We start from the raw sequence: 24,551 nt of genomic DNA, 5'->3' as shown, positions 1-24,551 counted from the left end.
TAATGCGATACTTTACTTGTTACTTCAGAAAAGTTATATTATTACGTAATGCGCGTTACTTGTAATGCGTTACCCCAACACTGTCCAAATCTATTAGAATTACGGGTATCTGCAACAATACAAATTTTGTTATTTATAGTGTTTTGTTTATTGAATGAATTCGCAGTTTTTAAAGAATTTGGTGAATCAATGATTCACTGATTCATTTATATAAATAATATACATTAATCCTTATTTATTACCATAACGTGCTTTGAATTATCTTTATAGTTCAAATAATATTCCTACACTTATAATATCTGTGATTATAAATCATGTAACCCAAGGAAACTATACTAACACGAGTAAACTCATGTTATCATGTAAAACTTTTTCAGGGTGACCCCCCCCTGTAAGCCCTATCCCTATGTGGGCCACAAAACAATCTCAAACTTAGAATTTTAAATAAAATACATGTTAGATTATATAATGCTGGAGCATCTGTTCTGTTGGTTATAGCCTCATTTCACTGATGTTTGATTACACAAAATGTATGATAAATTCATATATTTTATACAATGCTATAAAACTGCCACCATCTGACAGCGCAGAGAAGTTTATGTTATACAGATTATTATCTTTTATGGCTTGTAGAATAGGGTGACCAGATTTTTCAAATGACAAGCAGGGACATGTCCTTGTTTAATGGTTAAAATATCCTTGAAATCTTATTTGTTATTGTATGACAGGAGTCTCCAACATTTTGTGAGCAAGGGCTTCCACATTGGATAAAACAATCTGGAGGGCTACTTTTTTGTTTTATTTTACTTGTTGATTTATTTAATCATTATTTAAAGAAGCTGAGCTAATATTAAAAATATGTATAAATATTAAAATTAATGCTATTAATAGAATGTGCTTTGGCAGGCTACTCACAGACTCTGTGCGGGTAACCTGGTGCCTGCGGGCACCATGTTGGAGACCACTGGTCTATGAATTTAAAATCGAGGACAAAACCTTTTTTGAACGTTTTCATCTTTTTATTCTTGTGGGTTTATGGAGAACAAAACACTTAACAATGGGACTGCTCTATACCAATATTTGGATAGAAGTTCATTAGTAAAGCCAACCATATTTGTGACAGATAAAATCATTAGTTTTGTGTATAACAACTGGGGGAAATAAATATTGTAGCATATATAGAATATGTTTTTTTCACTATTAAAACACAAAAATTTTCACAGTTAATGATTCTATAAAGGTCAAGATTCATACATTCATTCATAAAGACCCTAGTCAGAAGTCTTAAAAACAAATCTGCTTTTTGCTAATAATACATGGCTGCCTTTTCTTCACCGTTATTTCCAAATCACAGCAATCAATCAAACATTAAACCAGTCTGCTCCCTCTATAATATCATGATTTACATGATCACATGTTTTCATATGCACACATTTATTAGACTGTAGGTACAGACAGTTTTTTAAAATGTGTTGGCATGACAATCCCAAATTCAAGCCGATTAGCCGGCGTTCATGAGCTGCTTGTGTGGCAAACATCACGACTCAGTGTAGTTAAAGACCGTATTTAAATGTGTTGTTAATCCAGCAAAGTTAAAAGCGGTGACTATTTTTAGCTAGTGTTGTTATCACACATCAGTGGCTCTCTGTATTACCCGCCGCCTTCACAGAGACACACGTTTACACTGCGCTTTGGCTGGATCACACTTGTCTCTCACCAGCTCAGCTTTACTGAACACACTTGGAGGGATTGCTATGGCAACTGGTTGCTATGGGTGATGTGACACCACTACATGCTCATCTTGGTGAGGGAAAGAGGGAGTTGGACTACAGAGGAGAGGAATGGAAACAGAGAGCAGCGGATTCTCTTTTGATTCCTGAACGTATCGACGAGCTGCCTCGAAAAGTTGTGAAAGACATCTGTGTCTGGGTGGACAGCGGTGATGGAAGCCGTCTGTCTCTTTGGTTATTTTGGATCCCCGTCACCCACGCACCGATGAATCCTCTTCAGTAACAACAGGTGAGAAACTAATGCGTTCGTTATGTGTTCACAGTGTTTCGGGTTGAACTGTCACAGCTGTCAAAATGCAAGCTAGGGATTTTCTGTGAGATCAATCTAACATGTACACACACAGTCACACGAAAATTGCATGAGTAAAATAAAAATGGAGATAGTGATGGACACCTTGTTTACAGGAATCCAAAATCCAAGGCACTCAACGCCTGTGTGTTGTTGATTTTCAAGCAACACATTGTATTTGTACGATTTCAGGTTATCTGAGAGAAATCTTCGCATCGGTGGTTCACACAAAATCCTTGTTAGACTCTGAGGCAGATATCAGAGGGAGTGCCAGGGCTGATCGTGAGTGCTGGCATCAAAGAAGTGAACCATTAAAGGGTCACCGGCTGCCACAGAAACAGAAGCGGGTTTAGAGAATGAATCGTGTTTTGGTAGGAAAAAATGGATTCGATTGAATTTTCCTGCTGTATTGGTAGAGAGATGTGTACTCAAGGCTACTTATTATCCCCAGCAAGAATTTCAATTTTCAGTGATGTGCATAAGAGTCGGAGGAATAACATATAATTGTGATTCACAGCTGTACAATTATAGTAGTCTTATGTAACATGGTGTATAGCAGTAAACGTGAGGCCTGTGTCTGATGTATTGACATACGCACATTATACACACATGAATATATATATATACAGTATATATTCTGCAAATCATCTGAATGTATGTCTGGATTCTAACTAGCTTCTTTTATCATATATCTTATATGATCATATTTCATGTTTAAAGAAGACATTTTCTAGTGACGTTCTCTAACCATATGGTATAAAATGTGTGTTCTAGAATGGCTCTATCCAGGAACCTGTTGATTTCGAACGTGGTGAAAATGGCCGCGTGCCCCTGACCCGTGGCGTCACACTGGACAGGATGGCCGAGCACCTCCACAGCAGCACGCTGTCTGCGTCTGGGGCCAACCAGCCCATCCCTTTCCTCACGCTGGAACAGAAGGCTGCCTTTGTCTTCGTCCTCCTCCTCTTCATTTTTCTGGGGCTGCTGATCGTGCGCTGCTTCCGTATCCTGCTGGATCCCTATAGCAGCATGCCGAGTTCCACATGGACGGACTATATGGAAAAAGACACATTCGACTATCGCATCGCCTGAGCTGCCGGCCGGGTTTCAAGCTGGGAGACGTGCGATGGTTACCTCACACAAACACACACACACACACACACCACCACCTTCACCTCAAATACACCACCTCAGAGCTGACTGTACCTTTCAAGTGTTGTTGTTCTGTAATGGTGGTTTCGTGTACTTGGTGGTCTGCACTTAAACATACATCGTCTAACAAAGGTTGATACAGGGTTTTTATAAACTCACAGATTTCACCACTATCCACTGATGTCACATTCAGCGTAGCTGAAAACTCTTAGCGATGATGACTCATTTATGTTTAAAATCTGCCAAATAGCTTTATCATTTTGAATGCATATGGTATTTTGTACGTCCAAAGAATGACAAAAATTGCAAAATTATGTAAAATAAGGTTAATTCATTTTTGAATGAATCATTTCACACTTATCATGAAAAGCACAGTGCATCGGTTCCAGGATGATTAAGTCCTCTGAGCTCTACGTTTAGGGACTCGAGATTTGCGCCTTATGAATCTGTGTGTTTACAGAACAGCAAGACAAACTGGCCTTGCTGTTATTCAGCTAAATGTCAATCAATGTACTGACCTACCAGCCTCTATGGGCAATCTGAATGTTTCACTTGACAATGTCTCCCCGCCTCTCTCTATACAGTTTTCTTAATGGACTCTGCCAATGTTGAAATGGACTTTTCTTTCAAATGTTTACTGTTCTGCCCTGGCTTTCAGCACAGTGTTTTTCTCAGTCTGTGTTTTGCTTAAGACGTACATGTTGAATAGAAACGATGCCGAAATAAACAGGTGCAATATATGTCTAGTGTGCAGAGCAGGTCAATATTACCATTTAGGTGCAACTTAGGTATTGCTTTAAAGTCAGTCGTGTTTATCTGGGGATCATTGTTTTCCTAGGACACCGGTCTGCTGTTCTCACAATGCACATTGTGTCTTAGCCGAGTGGTGTGTCCGGTATTTTTGAGCCTTTAAATGCAGAGAGATGCTGGTGACTTTATTCCAAGAGAAAATGTGCCATGTAGTTTACAAGTGGCTTTTGCATTTTAATGTGCTTTTATATTTGTTTCCAAATAAAATGACATGTTTACATCTCACCCTGTCGAGTGTCATGATACATAACGCCAACAAAAATGTGATTAAAAAGCATATTGCATGCATTGTTTATTGATTTTATTCAGTTTTTCTACTGCAAGCCACAAATACAACATAATTAGATATGAAAAGCCCAAATAGATGGCGGGGGACACTTATCTCCTCACTCTCGCTCTTTTAATCCATAAACATCTCCTCCTGCTGAGAAAGACATCAGATTCCCTTTCCAGAACAGCATGAAAACAGCTTTAACCCCTTCATTAGCATTGTGTGAACAGCAGGGACGCACGCTGGTATAGCAGCTTTCGCAAGAAGGAACGTGGAGCAAGAAAACATCTCAAAGTCATCTGTTTTCATCTTCTTGTGCCACCATGTACAGATGTGCTTTCACTTAACCTCAGGACACCATTGATGGTTTCATTTTATGGTGCCACATCCCAGAAGGGCCCTTTTGGTTCAGAACGTCATGCTGTGGTGCAAAATGAATTAGGTGTGTGGTAGAGGAAAAGGTAATGAGACATGTAATGTAGGCAAGGGCAGTGCTACTTTATCAAACTACATGTTGTGCATTTGGGGGGTCATGTGTTTCATTGACATAATGTTCCCACTGCAATACTCTTACAGTGCAGATCTGCAGAATCATTTTTTATATGCACAATCTTATTTATTTTCTTGGCACATGCTAAATTATTACCAAAGTGACTTATGATTTGCGTTTTCTGGGTGTATATTATTGCTGTGAGTGTGACTGTTACCTCAGCTTGTCGCACAGTTGCAAAACAAGCAAATGAAGATGAAAAGTAAAAAGTAAAGCATTATCTGATACAAATCTAGTACATGCAAAAAAGAACATTGTATTTTAAAAGGATAGGTCTGATTTTTTGGAAACTAAATTTGAGTAGATTTTAGCATGAAGCCTGAAATAAAAAAGTAGGAACACTAATACACAATCTTCTTCAGTTTAACTGTTATAGGTTTAATTTTGTATGTTAATGTTAGTTGGCCAAAAAATACCTCAAATATTTTCTATTTTTACAAAAAAAAATTCTTATCTTCTACATAATTACAGTAATATACGGTTTTAGTGACAGCAACATAAAAGATCTCTGATATTTCTGATAACAATCTAAATAAATAACAAGTAAATAACCTGGCTAAAGCGTATCACTGAGCAAACGTTACTGTGGAAAAATAATGTAGGCTATATGTTATCTACCGATTTTTTGAATTCTTGACTGGCTGCCAAACCTCTCTTTACACAGCAGTGATTCATGCTCGCTGTCTACCCTCGACTTTAGAAAACCGCAACATTTTATTTTCAACAAGATATATGTTTCAGAGGTAAGTTTAGCCACTATACCAGATCATTAAACAATTAACCATACACGAAGTTAACTTAGGGCCAGGCACGTGCATAATGTAAAGCAGACATAGTGAGCTGGGTTTTATTTTGTATCACTTTATTATGCCCTTCCCTTTCCTCACCAACGTTTCTCTATTTTGTTCATGCATGTCATTAAGGTTTTTTTTGACTTCATGCAGTTCCGCATGAATAACATCACAGTACCGCGAGAGCGATTCGAAAGCAGGCTCCTCTAAATGGTTTCTCGAAGCACTCTCGCGGTACTTTGATGTCATACGACTGTCGGTTCTTGCTGTTCCGCAAAAAGTCGAACGCACCTGTTGCCTGCATTGGCAGAACCCTTTCAAAGCGATGGGTTTAAATCAAGGTGCATGACGTGGCTTATTTTACTAATATTTGGCTTATATTGTATGCGAATATAGAGATGTATATTTGATTTGATATACGATGTCAACGTCTACTGTGCAAAGACTACACTGATTAGAAAACAGAGCGAAAGTCACCCACCTTCCCTTTAAGAGCTTGTCCCTTTAAGAAACTTCACCTGGACACACCTGAAGTTCTACTACAGAAGTTTCATTTCAAAACAGGAAGAGAAACATCCAAGAAAATAGAAAATCAGGGTGAGGACAATAACAAAAATAACCAAAAATACTTTTACAATAACGTGCGAACCGCTACGTGATTCGCGTATGTCCAACGATCTGCCGTGTTTTGACGTAGCAAATAGCTTCAGTTGTTTTCGTCCTTCTTGGGATTTTCCTTCATTTAAACAAGGCAATGTGGTTAAAATTCAGGATCGGATGTGTCGTATAAAGCTATAACACACTGAAAATAACTGTTGTCGTCTCTAATTTTAGTGTTTTTAGAGCTCAGTCTGTTTATGTGATAATGTGTCGTGTTGCGGCCTTATCGTTGAATTGTGCGCTAAACTGTGGCACGCGTTTCTGATCAAGCTTTATAATTTACCATGGATTCATTTTATTTATTTATTTAGTGCAGATGTTGTGTTTTTATACTAAATATTTATTCCTAGTAGAGTTGGCAACTTGTTGCCTCGTTTTTCAAGTAGGCCTAAATAAACTCTTCTGATAAATATGAATGTAACGTTACTCCATCCTTTTTACAATTAGCTGTTATGGAAAGCAATTTATTTATAATACATTTATTTTTTTCCACAGTTTCATGACTGTTGGCATCATTTTATTTTAATAGAAACTACTTTAAGCTGACCTTTATTATCTTTACATGTGGTTTATGTTAACTGTAAATAGCAAAGCTATTGTATTTATATATATTTATTATATTTATATAAAGCTATATAAATACAAAATAAACTGTATAGAAAAGTAACATAACACTGCACGTGTTATGTTACTTTTCTATACAGTTTATTTTGTATTGAGTAAAATTGTTGTATAAGTTAAGTTAGTTGAAATGCTTGTCACACTCATCATCTTACAAATACCCACAAACACCAACAACATAAGTCGGCTGTTGGATTTTGTATGAACAGTGTGAAGTTACTCAGACTCTTGCCAGTTTCTCCTCATCATTCATTTAAATTTAATTTTCTCCAAAATCTGTCTTCAGGTGCAGGTAAGATGGACAAAGGCCCTCCTGCGACCGCAGCAGTGCCCCAGACCCCTGAGTGGGTTGCAGATGTAGATAATTTAACAAAGACGAAAAGCAGCACTGAGAAACCAGAGGAGGATATTGTCAAATCTGCAGATATGGAGCCCAGTACCTTACAATGGCCTGAGAAGAAACCTGAACCACAGAGCGCAGGCAAGGATGGAGAGAGTGCCAGTCTGAGATCTGATTGCACCTCACTTCAAGGCGGAGTGAGCCGGACGGAGAGTGAAAGGGAGGAGTTTAAAGAGAAGCAGAAGGTAGATAAGGGATGCATGGATTCAGGGGAAAAGAGGGTTTCAGAGTTGGAGCTGAGGAATGGAGTGAAAAGTGCCTCTTACACCGAGATAGAGGTGGAAGAGGAGAACATTATGCCAGATAAGGCTGCCAAAGTGTTTAACGTCAACGTCCTGCGTTCCACCAGCCAGCCCGAGTATCCTCGGGACAGAACATATGATTGGAGAGATGGTGAAGAAGAGAAATTTCTGGATACGCACACTAACCATGGAACACCTGTGGATGATTATTACCCTGACTGGCCCGTTGAACGCAAACTACGCTGCTGTAAGTAAGGCTGTAAAATGCCCAAAACATATTTGACACAGTCTTAACCCTAAAATAAAGACCAGCATTTATCATAAAAATCTAATAGAAATGTTTTGAATACAAACACACTTCGATTGTTGCTGTCAGAATGAAAAGTGTTGCAGAAATGTTCTTAGAAATATGAAAAAAATCTGCACATTGTTGATGCACATAAGGAACAGACAAAAATGTATGTAATTATTCGCTAAACAATTTTCCAACGTTTACCTGCAAGCCTTATCCCAATTGCACCCATTTAAATTTGCAAGACAATAACTTTAATTTTAAGGTTAACTGTGCCTTAACTCTTTCACCGCCAGCGTTTTTAAAAAAGTTGCCAGCCAGCGCCAACGTTTTTCATGATTTTCACCAAAGTTTAATGCCTTCCAGAAAATGTTCTTCTTTAAATAAATAAACATACAATATACCAAATGAAAGAACAGACCCTCTGCTTTCAAACAAAAAAAACGTTTCATCCTACCTTTAGTGGTTCTTTTGCAATCAGCTTTTGAATATGGGTAGGTTTTTGCAAAAACACCATATTTTGAGCAAAAAGCAAAAATAATTCCATTTTTGTGACTGACTTTTCATAGAGATCTTATCCAGAGCGATCTTTAAAACAGACACGGACATGCAGCAGCTTGCCATAGGGCAATACTTCCGGTTTTAAAAAGTTGCGGAAGGGCGCCACCTGGTGGATAATAGCGGTATTGCGGAAAGACGGAAAATCTCGTCATTGGCGGGGAAGCGTTTTCTCTTAATTGACGAGATATCTCGTCAATGGCGGGGAAAGAGTTAAAGGGGACGTCTACACCAAAGCTTTTAAACACGATTGAAAGCGCTAGGCGGATGCCAACTTGCCAGCGTTTTTTCAGCTGAGTGCTTTGGTTTCTATGATAATTTTGTTCTGTTTATCAGTCGTTTTACGATGAAGCGATTGGTTGTTGTGGTATTTGTCCCACCCCTTGTCCTCTGTGATTGGAAGGCTGAGTTAAAAGTGACACTGATAGGCTGAACGTTTCAACCAAAGTGGAACATTTTGGGTGCTCAGCCGACCCAAAATGTTGACGCTCAGTCAGCGCAGACAAAACCTGCCAGCTGATGGCATTTTTGAAGAGCACAGCGCTTTCATTTGTAATAATTGAAAACACGCAGGCCACAGGCGTAAATGCCCCCTAAGGGTCATAATAAAAGTAAACTTCCATTATAAGTCCTGCACCACACAGCTCAGGGTGAACTGAAATGATATTTTTAAGATGGACTCATGAAAGATTTGATCTCTTGTTTTTATTCAGGTAGCTATGGTGGATCTAGTCGTGATGCCCTAAAACTGGGTGCGTCTATGTTCACCTCAGCTTTGATCTTCCCTATGTTGGTGTGGGGTGGGTACGTCTTTCTGCCATTTGATGCACCTCCACTCGACAGCGCTCCCTTGCGGCTGGTTTACACACTGCGCTGCTCTGTTTTTGCAGTCATCCCTATCGTGCTTGGTAAGCAACTTTGAATTTCCTGCTTTGTGAAACTCTCTGTCTATATAAATATACCTTTGTGTTCATTCAGTACTGTAATCAATGGTTTATAGTAACAACAATAATAGGAAGGAATTTGAGGCTATCAATCACTTTTTCTCACTGTTGTTCAAACCACTTTTAGGTGTGTTGGTGCTAGGTGTGTCACGTCTATGGTATCGCTCGTTGAAGCCACGATTTGAGGGGGAGATGGAAGTCAAGCAGGTTGCCGTTCACCAGCGCTATGTGGAGGATTCCATCTCCCTCTTTCTCCTTTATTTTCTTCAGCTGGCTGTCATGGCTGCTTACCTGAATCAGGATCTGCTTAAACTGGTTCCTCTTCTGACCATCGTCTTTGCCCTTGGCAGGTACAGAATCCCAGAAATTACCCACAGTTTTACTACTTTAACCATACTTCAACTATGGTATTTTAGTAGTTCTACAGTATCCACATGTACCGTTCTTTCCGGACTATAAACCCCACCGGAGTATAAGCCACATCATTAAAAAATGCGTCATTAAAGCAACACCAAAGAAGGTTTTTTTACCTTAAAATAACGTTTCCAAAAAAGTTTCAGTCGTTCATCCACTCGAAACGGCGTGAACGGCACTTTCACATTCGCTTTGAAGCCCTCTATCGGCCAAAACCACACTAAAGAAGTTTCCAACCGTCGGGTTGCGGTCTTGTAGTTCGAGTGAAAACTACAAAAACTTGCTTTACGGCAGACCTACAATCCAATCAGAGCCAGCTTTGCTGCAGTAGGCTAAATTATTTATGACAGTGGTAATGGAAAATTCCGCTTCCAACCTGTAGGGGGAGCAAAGAGCAAAAACTCTTTATTGTTGCTTTAAGACGAAATAACATCTATATAAGTCTAGGGCTGTGACGGTCATTATATAACCGTGAGACCGACGGTTATAGTTGAACACCGTCATTAGAACTCTATAACCGGCAAAACCGTGTTATTAAAATATTTTAAAAAAAAATTTATCATAAAGAATTTTTAAATGCTATTTAAAACAATTGTTAACAGTCTGTGTTATACGCCCCACCATGTTCTCACGCAGTGAAAAATACAGAGCGGAGCAGACACTGACAACGCGCTGACATACAGGACAGACCAGGTTACTTTTCGGTTCCTTTTGAGATTAAACGTATTAAACAAAGTCTCACCTTTCAAATCATCTCTTCCTTCTAGTTAATTTATAGCATCAAATAAACATGAATGACCATAAGAAGGAATGTTGTTTTAACCGCGGAAAGGCGTCAGTACACTCCTCTTTTCAAGTTCAAATCCTCCCATGCTAATCTACTAACTCTCCTGAAAGCACATTCACTGCTTGTCTTGCTGTTAATTTTAAATAAACGTAGAGTAAGTAGCTAATCAGTGTCTTGTTTATTCAAACGCCGGTTTACTTCGCAAGTGTGAGCACTGAACAGCGCATACTGTATGTGGAGAGCGTTTGCCGCGCGTGGCCATTGTCGGCTGCGTTTGCAGCGCATACTGTGCAGTTTAATAACAGTATAAAAATCTCAAGTTCATATTACTTTACTTTACATGCATTTATGAGCAAAACCTCTTCAAGACGCTTTTTAACCCACATTCTGGTCCATGTGATGACAGATATAGACACAATTAAATCTGTTTCTCTGAAGATTATCAAAATAGATGAGAGAGGATTCATGCTGAGCAGAGAGTGACAGCACAGTCTTCTGTAAACAGTGTGTTTTTAAATATTTCATTGCTTTCTGTTAAATTGCTTAAAGTCATTACTGTTTAAAACACACTTGGCATCACATTCATGATTTTATGGTAAAATTACACTTTCGCGTCAATCCACAAGCATTTAATCGAGCAAAACGCCCCCCACAGACATTTGACTCACGTCATCACCAATTCTGAAACCGGCACACCCCTATATAAGTCACAGTGGACTATAGGTCGCGTTTATTTAGAAAATTATGTCACAAAATTCAAGCCGAAGAACAGACATTTAATCTGGAAAGGCAAGTTATTCAGTTAAACAATAGCGGACAGAACAGCAGGCTGAATAGATGTCTGTACGTTAAAAGTAACATTATCAGTTAATTAAAGTGACACTTTGTAGTTTTTCAACCTTCATAATATATTTTCAAGAACCTTGTGATGGTACATCGACTTAAAATAGGTTAAATGACATGACTACCATAGCCTGACGGGGTCTGTATCGCTTTTACTCGTACTTTAAAACTTGGGGTTTCGGGTAGTAACCCGAGCACAAAACAAAAAAACTACAAAAATTTAAAATAAAATAAAACCCATGAAATGATATTCATATGACATGCTGGAAGGCACACTTTGTGACCTAAAGAGTTGTCTTCTTTTCCTTTGCGACAGTGCCGCGGCGCTTGTGTCCTCTATGGGCGCTGGATGTGAAAAATACATGTCTAGCACCCCCTAGTGGCCAAAAAGTTCCATGGTGTGCCTTTAAATGATAAACCATATCATACAGATCTTACCTGGAAGGTTGAATAGGCTAAATTAACCGAACAAGCCAACTTGCCTGAAGTTCGCATACTCGTCATTCCACATTACAGAATCCATTGAATTACAGAAGCAGCATATGGCAGACTCTCGCGGCTGTAGACTGTAATGTTGTCTCTTGCCTCATAAATGTCAAAATTAATTTATACTGACTTACAAGGCGCACCTGATTGTAAGACGCAGCACCAGCCAAGTTATGAAAAAAACCCACGGCTTATGGACCGTAAAATACGGTACTAATAATTCACCACAGTGATTCTATTTTAATCATGATATTTGTGGTAAAACTATGGTTTTAAAAATTCAAATTGGTTTGCAAAATATTTTTTCATAAAGGCTTTGGCTTATGTCATACGTTTGGTGATTTGCAAAGACTTCTCACTCAGTTACCACTTTAAAAGAGCACCGTATGTTTTGTATTTGGCAAACAATGAAGTGTTTGATATGGTGTTTTGTGTTGTGTGCACCACAGATTGCTTTACTGGATCGCAGCAGCGTGTGAGAGCAGCGTGAGAGGCGTTGGCTTCGGGTTCTCTTTCCTTCCAATGCTGGTTATGCTTGTGGCAAATCTCTACTTCATTTTCCTCTCAGATTCTGGAGGTTCTATCTTCGCACCCGACATTCCAGAACCACAAGTTCCTTCTGTAAAGCAGAGGTTCTGGGGCTAAACCAGCCATGATAGACTTCTCTTGGCAAATGCCCAGATATAACCCTGAATATATAGACACTCGAAGCCAGTTAAATATGCATTGGACAATTACTGCGTGAAAATGTTTAATCAAACTGTGATTTTTCTTCCTCATTTCTATTCTTGAGTACTTTTATATAATGACCAGGTGGGTTTTGCTTTTGCCAGAACACCAGTCAAACTGCCAAGGAGAAGAGAAGAACAGCGAGGCGAGGGAGGAATAATGAGGGAGGAAGTGTGGATCTCTTTTCGGAATAAACGTATAAATAGAACTGAAAACTTTAGATATTAAGCTGCAGTTAATTAGGCTGAAGTACGATAGATGTACTATAGTTAAGCCAACAACAAATACAAAGCAGATGCAGGATCAGCTTTTTAATAACTCGAAATGCACTAGTTTCAACTTTTCAACCACTTTATGAGACTGTAAATATCTCAAAATGAAACTTTCAGATATTTATTCCTCAAATATGTATTTTGTATGCTCAAAAATGGGTAAGCTTTATGCAATGTTTGCTTATTCAAACCGCCCAAGTATTGTGTTGTTTGCCTGCCTGAGCTTGTAATTTTCTACGGCTGCTCCTTTATTTTCATTTAGTCATTTAAGGGTAGTGTGCCGATAACAATGTGCAAAGTGTAGAAATAAACTTTTAATATATTTGTAAAACAAACTACTGCTTATTCATCATTTTTCTAAACTAAGATTAAATATTTGTAATCATATTTGAACAAGTGTGTCGCGAATATGGATGTAAAAAATAGTTCATGAATTTCTTATATTTTCATTAACACTATGATATGCATTGCTTTAGTTAGGCCTACTTACTTTTATAGACATTTTATAATATGTGAAATTCGAAACGCATGGTATTACATAAAAATGTGGTGGCTCACAGATACGACCTGTTTAACAAGTTTTGAATACATTTTTTGTCGGAGGATAAAAATTATTTCCTGTTACCTGCTGTCATTTGACAGCAGAAACAAACACGTACAAAGGACGAGAGACTCTGTAAGACCCTTAAAACGGTGTATGGGAAGACCTCATGAACACTTGGGAAAATATTAACCGGTATAAACAATAATCGTTATGACATCTCAAGGCAGAAGGAAACATAGCGAGTGTCTCTTTCGAATGAGGGAAAACTGCCCGTTTCGGAAACTGAAGAGAAACAAATGCGGCGGTAAGAAGATCGATAACACGATTGAACTGACATTGAAACAATTAAACTTAAAAAATAAATGTTTGTTTGGTATGTAGGGAAGAATGCAACACTTTGTATTTCGCTCAGACAGACTTTTTGGACTACCAACTAATAATTTTTATTTTCCTGTCCTACCATTTAACTTAGGGGTGAAAGCATATCACGTATTATTCACATTTATATTTTATGTGAATAAAAAGCCATGTTGCAACTGACCCCGAGCCTGGGGACAGTTAGACTGCACCACACATGCCTAACATATTCAAAATATTTAATTTCATAAATTAACTTTTACTTGAATCACTAATTAAATACTTAGATTTATAGTATTGTGTATTTTTGTATACCGAGTTTTTTACGTTCCTTGTTTATGCACGGCAAATATGCAATTTTTATATTTTAGTGTGAGACCCCAGGTGAAAAAATAGTACATTTTAAAAAGTACACTTAATAATGTACCCTACCATTTTCACGCACGAATTGTTGTACTTACTCAACTCTGCTATTTTGAGGCAACACTTACTTCAATCCACCAAAGTTTCATACTACTTGGTATCAATTTGCACTGATACAGAAGTTGAACTATACTTTTAATTAGTTTAGTTGTATTTTTTTACTTTTATTTAGCACAAAAATAACAATTTCTGATATTTAAAGGTGCCAAAGAATGCATTGAAATAATGTTACATTGTTCTTGATATTTAAATAGAAGGTATGTAACTTTATTAAGTGCAGAAATTAATCGTTTTTACATGTCCATTAACAACCCTAGAATTTGTAATTTGAGTGAAGTGGTCTATTTTTGCCCTATTTGTAAGGGTCATGAGTAATAATGTTGAGCTCTGCTCTGTTTGCTCTGCGGCTTATGCCAGTAGCTCACATTAGTAAACAGACCTTATATGTTTGAGCCTGTATCAGATTAAAATACAGATTTTGAGGAACAACTAATTGTTTGGAGATTGTTAATGGACGTTTCTGAGTGGTAAGTTTGTGTTATTTTTCAGTATGAACCTGCAAAATGTAACTGTAACATCAATAGTAGAACATCAGCCTAAACGTTAGCATATAGCATTAATTAGCATGTAGCACTAATGCAGCAGTCACAACTTTGTAATAAATTTAATGTTTGGGGCGTACATCTCGACTGTGAGGTCACTGTCAGTGTTTTGTTGAGATTGGTCTGTTTTTCAGTAGTTTTTGCGTGCATGTGGTTTACATAAAAACGAGGAAACAAATGCATTTGAGGCTTACGATATGTTATTACCATGAGCTCTTATTGTTTATCTATCCCTAGCTAAATAGAGTTTTTATTCTATGGCACCTTTAAGTATATTTTTAGTTATACTTATTAATATTTTATTTTTACCTGGGACAGAAAGAATAGAATGAAGAAAACATTTTTAATGCACCAAACTTGTATTCACTTAAATGACTTGTTGCAACCATCCTAATCAAAACGTTTTAGCTAGGCACATCGACCTTGTCACTCAATACCCTTTTCACCTAGAACTCAACAAAACTAATTCAAGTTTTGACAATTCATATTTAAGGTCGAGGCGGTATGACAAAATACATCAGAGATCAAAATAAATTGAAATACCTCAAAATGTGTTTTTAATAAATTAAGCAGCAAATGTTGAAATTGCTCGTTTCCAGAGAATTGTCTACATAGTTTGATTAATTTTTTGTTCATTTTGTCAATACTTTACATTCACATTGTCCAGACTCAAGGAACTCAATCGTGTCCAATGGAGAACAATGGGGAGCATCTAAAAGTCAGATAATGGCAGGACCCTCAGTGTCAAACAGTAACATTAACACGGCTGTCAGCATTGAAAGCCTCTCGAGACCTCCAGCAAACCTCCAGTCTGTTTCCCACCCGCAGGAGGAACTCTCAGGTCTGCCTATAGCGAATCATATTTCTGAATTGTTTTGCTTGACATTAAAATGTCATTAAGGGTTCATGTACTTTTAGCTGATTCTATTGTGGGAAAGAGGTCACTAGTATTAGTACAATACATAGTGTTGTTTAGATAACACTGTTTCTTCTCCTGTTATCTGAACAGCTATGGACACAGATATGCCCCCCTCAGCAGCCAGGCCAAATTACATGGTGTCAGGCACAGCAGGACGTTCCAGTTTCAGCCTCATCAACCACCAGCAACACAACTTGTCCTCCAGCGACACCAGCATGGGTAACAGAAGCTGCTCAGGGGCCAAGGCTATCACAAAATGATCACTTAAACACCTAATGACATAATACTAAATAAAAGACAACTTTCTATAGTAGTCATTATTGTATAGTCAGGTGTTTACTACACACCAAAAAATTCTACTTATTGTCAGGAAATGAAACTAAACCTCAAAATCTTTACCCTAATTTTCCGTTTTCTTTTAGAGCTAGACAGTGGAGTGGACCCAGAGACAGGAGAACGAGCTCAGGGGTGACACAAATCTGCATGTGTTAAGGAGTGATGTCGTTACTGCATGCTGGGTATTTCAACACGCTTCACCATGACTACTTTGTATACATTTGAATGTGGTATTGCTTCAGTCACTGCACAGTGTTAGAAATGCCTAAAGGAGCAGTCGGTGCAGCTAAAACAATTCTTTTTGACATAAGATGTTAAAAGTGCATATGAAGAGTGTGGTTCCAAAACGAGAAAATTATTTTTGTCAAAACATTTTTTATTATGTTATCATGTTTTTATTGTGCAACTTAGCGGTTTTTATTTAGTTCACACAGCTTTTTAATGTCAAAAAAATATTTTGGGTCCCCAGAGTATGTATGCAAAGTTTTAGCTCAAAGTACCATATAGATCATTTATAGCATTTTTAAATGACCACTTTGTAGGTGTGAGCAAAAATGTGCCATTTTGGATGCGTCCTTTAAAATGCAAATGAGTTGATCTCTGCATTTAATGGCAGTGCAGAGGTTGGATAGTGCAGATTCAGGGGCGGAATTATCCCCCTTCTGACATCACAGGGGGAGCCAATTTACAATGCCCTATTATTTCACATGCTTGCAGAGAATGGTTTACCAAAACTGAGTTACTGGATTGTTCTTTTTCACATTTTCTAGGTTGATAGAAGCACTGGGGACCCAATTATAGCACTTAAACATGAAAAAAGGATTTTCATTATATGCTCCCTTTAATCAAAACAAACCAACTGCAGTTTGATTGATATTAATTGGAATGCACAATCAAAAACAAGATTTTTGCGGGGAAAAAAACGAGTCATCTTTTTTTGAACCAAACTCTTCATATTATCTTCTGGTTAATTAAAGGTTTCATCCACCACACTGTCCATTTCTTTATCAGAGCTAAATGACACAAAAATCTTGTGCAGGTGTTGTTTTATGGTGAAGCATTATTTAAAGGTGCAGTGTGTACATTTTAGTGGCATCTAGTGGTGAGGTTGCGAATTGCAACCAATGGCTCAGTCCACTGTTCACCCACCGCTTTTGAAATGCATAGAAAAGCTGCAGTAGCCACCACTGAAAAAACATGTCCTCATCGGAGACAACTTCGTTAAAAAGTTTGTCCGTTAAGGGTTTCTGTAGAGACATGGCGACACAAAATGAAGACTTCCACGTAAGGGGACCCTCTATGTATGTGGATAAAAACATCTCATTCTAAAGGTAATAAAAACATAACAGTTCCTTAATGAAAGGTCTTTATACACCCCTGATAATATAGTTTGTATATTATTTTGCATTTCTGTCAAGAGATAATTTTAACAATTACACACTGCACCTTTAAACACGGTTTTAAATGCATGTTAGTCCAACTTTTGACATTCATTCTTGTACTGTATATAATGTAAATGCGCAGGGAATAGCAGGGAACATTTTAAAATGATATCAAAACAGAGCACTTGTTTCTGTTATGTTGTTGTTTTATCGGTCTGCTGGGGAAAACTGTATTAAATCTTTTAACTTTTTGATCTGATTCAAATGGGATTCCTTTTTTAATTATTGTTTGCAGTAAGTGCTTTAATTCGTTAATTTGACAGACTTTTTAATGTGTTTGATTTAAGCAAAGCTGTTATTCTAAGCTGTTAACTCAAAAGGTCAGAATTGCAAATAAAGCACATAGCAAAAAAAAAAATCTTTCCACACAACATGATCAGATTTTACATTTATAACCGGTAGGAAATACAAAGTAACAATACCAGTATAGTGAAGTACAGTGATACTAGCACAAACACATCCTAATCCAATCCAGGGTTGTTTCATTTGCCAGAGGAAAAACTAAATGAGGGTAGAAGAGCTTCTGGCCTAATGATACAGCACAAAGTGCAAGTGGCTTTTAGAAAACATTTGCTCGAGAACCATGTTTTGCACACAAATGTGAATATATTTGCTTCATTCCATTTATCATTTGCCAGCATCATTTGCGAGCGGTTTTCTCACAACTGTCCTTTTGTACTCTTCTTCCTTCATTCTCTTTCTTTTCCCTGTGTCTAGTTCCTCTACTCCCTGTCCTCCATCGGTGCTCCACCTGACTGGTCCCCTCCCTTCTTCTTATGACCAGAAACAATGTCATCAATGCGGAGTAACAGGACGGCCGTCTAGAGAAAGAATAAAAGAATTCAAACATTAACAAAAAAAATAGACAACCTTCTAATCCAAATATAGTCACCATATATACGGATACATATATAAACTCTCCTACCTCCACTGCTGTCTTGTATGTTTGGGCTTTAACTGCCAGAGGTTCCCAGATCCCCAGTTGCTCCATATCAGCCAGGGTTCCCGTCTCTCCATTGACCCCCCATGAAGTGCTTCCCTCCTGGGTGTGCTTGGCCTGAAAAAGGAGTTGAGACACTTAAACATTGAGAAATACCACCTTTACAAATTGCTTCAATAAAAAAAATAAACCTCTTACTCTGAGAGCAGTGAGCACACGTATTGCGGAGGCTCCACAGTTTTGGATGAGTGTACGTGGGATAACCTCCAGTGCCTGTGCTACAGCCCGGTACGGCCACTGCTCTACACCCGTCATTGTTCGTGAACGCTCTGTCAGCCGATGAGACACTGCCATCTCCACTGCTCCGCCACCTGGCAAGAGATTAGGGTCCAGCAGGACGTTACGACACACCTGCATGGCATCCTGTAAGTTCCGCTCCACTTCCTGAGAAGAGAAAAATCATCATTCAAACTGAGAAAAGTCAATTACCTCAAGCAAAATCTGCCTAAAGCCACAGCAAACTATGGCTCAGTTGATCAAACGTTCAATAAAGTCATACATCTCTTTCCTTCACTTACCGCCAAGATCTCCTTGCTGGCTCCTCTCAGAAGGATGGTACAGGCTTTTGGGTCTTTACACTCCGTCACGAAGGTAAAATATTCATCACCAATCTTCTTCACTTCAAACAGTCCAGCTCCTGTACCTACATCCTCTTCACGGAGCTCATCTGTCCTGCTGGCAATACGTGCCCCACATGCTCTGAAAGGCACAAAAACAAACTAAATTAGACATGGATGTGCATACGTTTAGACATCAGATAACCATCTTGTCATAAGATGCCACCAACCACACAATGATATATGTAAATATGATGTCTCTGCACCTTGCAATACGGTTGTTGTCAGTCTTTCTGATACGACGGATTGCAGTGATGTTCGCTTTCACCAGATAGTGCTGAGCCAGATCTACAAACAGGACAAACCACAAATATGAAACTCCCATTCTGATCTCACCAGCATCCCTTTTCATAAACACACAATTGTGCTACTTCTCATTTGTACCGGAGATGCCTTTCTCCGTGAAGACCAGGTCAGGTTTGAGACGAATAATGTCCTCACAGATGTGCTGAATGTACTCTTCTTCCATTTGCAGGATGCGGGAAAAGTCTTCCTCACGAGTGATCTCAATATCAGTCTGTGGAAAGCGAATTTGAAGTTCTTGGTTTTAAGTCTGTATGAACCGCATTCACAGAAGCATTCTGGTTTCAGGCAACAACTCACCTGACTTTCACCCTTCTTGTACTCCAAAGAGCAGTCCAGCAGAACAATTCTGGGGTTCTTGATGAGCCTTCGCATACGGGGATGCGTTACATCCTTATTTACCATCACGCCCTTTAGCACGCACGAGTCCTCGATAAAGCCACCAGGCACCTATATAGATTCATCAAATCAGTTAGTTGTGTGCCTAAGAATGTTCTTACAACTCCTTGACAAAACAATCAAACAAGAATGTGCAAAAAATACAAAACTAGTGGGTTTTGATCTATATCGAAATATACAGAATTTTTAAGTTGATACTACCTGTGAGCTTAAAAACAGCATACAATGGCCAAAGACGCCACTTCTCTAAAGTGAGAGAGAATGAAGTGTACACATAAACTCTTATTTCCATCTGTCTCCTACCTTTTCAACTTTGGCATAGTTCTTAATGTCAATCTCCTTGCGTCCGTTCGCCTCGAGCTCAACAGTACGAACTGCGTCCAGAGCAATGTTACAAGCCAGGGTGGACCAGCGGCTCAGAGCTTTGGTGTTGATGGCTGAGTTTATAATCATCAGCATCATATCCCGATTATTCACATCTACTGGAGTGCTGTAGGGGACAGAAGATACACTATCTGACTCCAGAACAATCACAGCTAAAGTCCAAAATCAAATTTAAAAGATATACTCCTTCCTTAAAGGGGACATATAATAAAAATCTGACTTTATTCATGTTAAAGTAATATAATTGGGTCCCCAGTGCTTCTATCAACCCAAATAGGTCTTTGAAATTGGGCTCCCCTAGTGATGTCAGAAGGGGATCATCTTATATTAAAACCGCTCCTTAATCTGTACTATCCAACCACAGCACTGCTATTTGGTGGACACACCCAAAATGGCAAATTTTTGCTCACACCTAAAAAGTGCCAATTTTATCATGCTATAATAAATTCACATACGTACTTTGGGGACACTAAAGATTTATTTTACATCTTAAAAAGTCTTGTAAAAATGTCCCCTTTAAGTGTAAACATATCAAATCTCTAGTGATAACTAGAAAACTTTTCAAACCGTATGTGTGTGGGATTACCTGATTTCTTTGAGCAGGTTCAACATGTCATCCAGAGCCTGTCTGTATGCACTGATCACAACAGTAGGATGCATCTGCTGTTCCAAAAACTGCTCAGCCACTGACAGCATCTCACCCGCTGCACACATAATAAACCATCACGACATCATGAGTATGAAGACTCTAACAATAGCTGAGCATTGAAAGTTACACTCTGTACAACACATTTGTCCATTAAAACTGAATCCCCGTTTTCAAAAACCTAGGGAGCTGACTACAGAGACACAATGTTAGGACCTCATGTGTGCAACATGTCCAAAACGTGTGCGAAAGACGAAGTGATTGATGTATTACCAACTTTTCTGTCCTTATTTAACTCTTTCACCGCCATTGACGAGATATCTCGTCAATTAAGAGAAAACGCTTCCCCGCCAATGACGAGATTTTCCGTCTTTCCGCAATACCGCTATTATCCACCAGGTGGCGCCCTTCCGCAACTTTTTAAACCCGGAAGTATTGCCCTATGGCAAGCGGCTGCATGACCGTGTCTGTTTTAAAGATCGCTCTGAATGGGATCTCTATGAAAAGTCCATCACAAAAATGGAATTATCTCTGCTTTTTGCTCAAAATGTGGTGTTTTTGCAGAAACCTACCCATATTCAAAAGCTGATTACAAAAGAACCACTGAAGGTAGGATGAAACAGTTTTTTTGTTTGAAAGCAGAGGGTCTGTTCTTCCATTTGGTATATTGTATGTTTATATATTTAAAGAACATTTTCTGGAAGGCATTAAACTTTGGTGAATATCATGAAAAACGCTGGCGCTGGCTGGCAACTTTTGTAAAAAACGCTGGCGGTGAAAGAGTTAAGAGATCTTTCAGTCTTTGCTTTAGTTCATATGATGCGTGTCTGCTTTAACACACATTATCTGCAGCTTTCTTAATACGGATTTAAAGTCACATAATTCAGATCCATAACATTTTTTAGTATTATATGGTCCCACAAATTTAGTTACGAGACAGAGTATAACACAGATGACTCTTACCCAGAATAATTACAGAGGTGGTCCCATCTCCAACCTCTTCATCCTGTGTACGACTGATTTCAATCATGGATTTGGCAGCAGGATGCTGGACTTGGATCTGAACGTAAGAAATGCCACAGAAAATTTAAATAATCTAAAAATTATACAGTTCAGAGGCAATGAAGTGGTGTTATAGATTACCTCTCTTAGAATGGCATTGCCATCATTGGTCATGACAATACCACCCATGGGATCCAGAAGCATCTGCACACAGAGAATAAATCATTTGATAAAACATTTTACATAGTATTGCATACTTGCAATACAAAAAGCATCACTGGTTCATCTGTGCATTACATGTACATGGCATTTCTTTTGTGCTAAAAATCAGAAACATACCTTCATCATAGCCCTTGGTCCCAGACATGTTCTGATGACATCTGCTATGGTCTGAAAAAAGAGAGGAAGAAAAAGATAAGTGATTTTGCTCCTTCTGACACGCCTGTCAAATTTAAGATAAAAACTGACCCACCTTGGCAGCACTGATGTTTCCTACTTGGACCTTCCGCCCAGACTCTCTTTTGACGTTTTGACCTATTATCAGATGTGCATTAAATTAATAACTTACCAGCGATATTTTTTTATTTTAAGAAAGGTTTATTAAATAAAGACGTAAACCCCAAACTTTAACAAAAAACATGAGCACTAATAATAAATACATCGCTATCTTTCTATCTAATATTATGGACAGGGTGCAGCCTTGGTCAGCATTTAGCCTGCTGCTAGCTAATACATAATCTTTCAACTGGCATTAAACACAACCGGCTGCACAAACAGATGGCTGAGAATAAAACAGTGCTAGTTTTATTATTCACTGTGTTACTTGTGACGAAACATTAGAATTAATATCAGAGTTAACGAGCAACATTAGCTACGAAGCTAACACAATGACTAATCTCCACACTGACATGAGTTTGTCAGACACGCGAGGCCACCGTGCCACACTAGTTAGCATAGCATTTCAGCGCTGATGCTATAAAACTCCTTTATTTTAAAAGCAAACATATCCATCAGCTTGCCACTCGAAATTAGGAGTTACGCATTTATGAATATTATGATGAAATCAGCACTCACTAAGCACGAGAACCGGTCGGCCCATCATCTTTGCTGCGTGGTTTAGCTCACCGGCACCGGACAACGCGCACAACGGTAGAAGGGAGGATGCACGAGGCGTAACTGGGTGTTCCGTCACACAGCGGACCAATAAGCAAACGAGAAATGTTTGACATACATCCCACTCCACCAATCACAAAGAGGTTAGCACACTCCTTAGAGGCGGGTCTACGATGGGCCGCTCTGAAAAGTTCTCGAAAGAAGCCTTATTTGAGCAATGAAGAGAGCGCTTTCACATCCACACAATGCCTTAAGTTTACCATGTTTATTTGTGATAATATCTAAACTAGTTATTTTAGAGATATAAAGACTTATATTATATTGAATAAAATATACAGTCTAAGCTAAGGGATACATTTTCCGATTTATGCAAATTATAAAAAAAAAATGCTCAACACGTCAGATGTGTTTATCCTCCTTTATTGTGTGTGCAAACATGAAACACTCTTATTTAAATACATAAACACAGTTTCAGAAATAAGTGCTAAAAGATTTACTAGCCTGAAATAAGTTTACTCACAATTCCTCAGATGAATAAACGGAGGATCTGATCTGAGATCAGCCTTTAATGGATGTTTTTACTTGACAAGACAAATATGAGGTTGAAGGTAACTTTACTATTTTTTTATTCTTTTCACAGGCTGTTACTGCACAGTTATAAAAACCCAACAGAGTCGTACAGATTTGAAACAAACCATTTTATGGAACTATCTAAATGGACCATAAACAATTATTTAAAATGACAATGTACATTGCAGTAACATTCACACAAATTGTAAACTAAACATAAAGATGTTTGTAATGTTGTAAAACTGACTCTTATTTTATACAGAAGTATTCAGACAATCTACTGTATGGTACACCTGTGATCTTGGCACATACATTTTTGACCTGTAAGCTTTACTAATCCTATAGTTAGTGAAGGTAAACGCTGTGCAAACATTTGGTGTACTCCATACTCCATCCCAAAATAAATATAAAAACAACATAAATGTTGGTGAAATTGTATTAAGCAGTGATATACATTAGCATATGGTTATAGGATGCTACAATAACATATATAACCTATGAAATAAAAAAAACGGTCTTTAAATAAACGTTGTAAACACAGTAGGAAATCTGGAAATTGTCTTATATGCAGTGAATTTGCAAATGACTTGAACAAAAAGTGTGGCTGAAAACTGAATAAAGGCAGCAGATTGATAAATAACGTCTCGGTTACATATGTAACCCTCGTTCCCTGAAGGAAGGGAACGGAGACGTCACGTCGTGACCGACGAATTGGGAACCGCTTCGCGGGTGACCTATCTGCTTCGAGAAACCTTTAAAACGCCAATGAACTTGGCATGCAGATAATTGCATCTGCCGGCGCCGCCCCGCCGCACAGGTATTTAATGAGCGGCAGGTGCAGTTATCAAATCAGCTATTTTTTGCTGAGAAAGCTGGACAGAAGGAAAGGGTCCGGCCGATATCAGCAGTGGAACAGCAAACTGTGGCGACGGGACGTGACGTCTCCGTTCCCTTCCTTCAGGGAACGAGGGTTACATATGTAACCGAGACGTT

General features: G+C 38.4%; 3 protein-coding genes across 3 annotated transcripts; 2 read left to right on the top strand and 1 right to left on the bottom strand.

Annotated features, from left to right (window-relative positions):
- The first annotated feature begins 1,672 nt into the window (after positions 1 to 1,672).
- Positions 1,673 to 4,266, top strand: LOC135727986 (cortexin-2). The gene is made up of 3 exons (XM_065246080.2): positions 1,673 to 2,019; positions 2,272 to 2,450; positions 2,854 to 4,266. Exons 2-3 carry the CDS (start codon positions 2,436 to 2,438, stop codon positions 3,169 to 3,171), a joined length of 333 nt encoding a protein of 110 aa, XP_065102152.1. The 5' UTR covers positions 1,673 to 2,019; positions 2,272 to 2,435; the 3' UTR covers positions 3,172 to 4,266.
- A 1,836-nt stretch (positions 4,267 to 6,102) lies between these two features.
- tmem79b (transmembrane protein 79b) lies at positions 6,103 to 13,236 on the top strand. Its single transcript, XM_065298210.1, has 5 exons — positions 6,103 to 6,250; positions 7,221 to 7,823; positions 9,140 to 9,334; positions 9,498 to 9,720; positions 12,350 to 13,236. Exons 2-5 carry the CDS (start codon positions 7,232 to 7,234, stop codon positions 12,543 to 12,545), a joined length of 1,206 nt encoding a protein of 401 aa, XP_065154282.1. The 5' UTR covers positions 6,103 to 6,250; positions 7,221 to 7,231; the 3' UTR covers positions 12,546 to 13,236.
- Positions 13,237 to 17,900: 4,664 nt separating this feature from the next.
- Positions 17,901 to 23,076, bottom strand: cct3 (chaperonin containing TCP1, subunit 3 (gamma)). Its single transcript, XM_065298209.2, has 14 exons — positions 22,950 to 23,076; positions 22,348 to 22,409; positions 22,215 to 22,265; positions 22,017 to 22,079; positions 21,837 to 21,933; positions 20,814 to 20,931; positions 20,147 to 20,333; positions 19,745 to 19,894; positions 19,526 to 19,658; positions 19,348 to 19,429; positions 19,043 to 19,223; positions 18,663 to 18,908; positions 18,450 to 18,581; positions 17,901 to 18,345 (listed from the first exon to the last, which is right to left on the bottom strand). Exons 1-14 carry the CDS (start codon positions 22,975 to 22,977, stop codon positions 18,247 to 18,249), a joined length of 1,629 nt encoding a protein of 542 aa, XP_065154281.1. The 5' UTR covers positions 22,978 to 23,076; the 3' UTR covers positions 17,901 to 18,246.
- Positions 23,077 to 24,551: the final 1,475 nt, after the last annotated feature.

The sequence above is a fragment of the Paramisgurnus dabryanus genome, chromosome 13, assembly GCF_030506205.2.
Source record: "Paramisgurnus dabryanus chromosome 13, PD_genome_1.1, whole genome shotgun sequence".
Classification (NCBI taxonomy): domain Eukaryota; kingdom Metazoa; phylum Chordata; class Actinopteri; order Cypriniformes; family Cobitidae; genus Paramisgurnus; species Paramisgurnus dabryanus.
Note: the sequence above shows the minus strand (reverse complement) of the source record. Positions and strands in the feature narration are given on the sequence as shown.

Bases quoted from the DNA above. Each gene is read 5' to 3' on its own strand.
- tmem79b (XM_065298210.1), top strand. From the start codon at position 7,232: ATGGACAAAGGCCCTCCTGCGACCGCAGCAGTGCCCCAGACCCCTGAG. The intron at 9,335-9,497 runs GTAAGCAACTTT...AACCACTTTTAG, and splicing joins AGTCATCCCTATCGTGCTTG to GTGTGTTGGTGCTAGGTGTG. The intron at 9,721-12,349 runs GTACAGAATCCC...TGTGCACCACAG, and splicing joins ATCGTCTTTGCCCTTGGCAG to ATTGCTTTACTGGATCGCAG.
- cct3 (XM_065298209.2), bottom strand. From the start codon at position 22,977: ATGATGGGCCGACCGGTTCTCGTGCTTA. The intron at 22,266-22,347 runs GTGGGTCAGTTT...CTCTTTTTTCAG, and splicing joins GAAACATCAGTGCTGCCAAG to ACCATAGCAGATGTCATCAG. The intron at 20,932-21,836 runs GTAAGAGTCATC...TTATGTGTGCAG, and splicing joins CACCTCTGTAATTATTCTGG to CGGGTGAGATGCTGTCAGTG.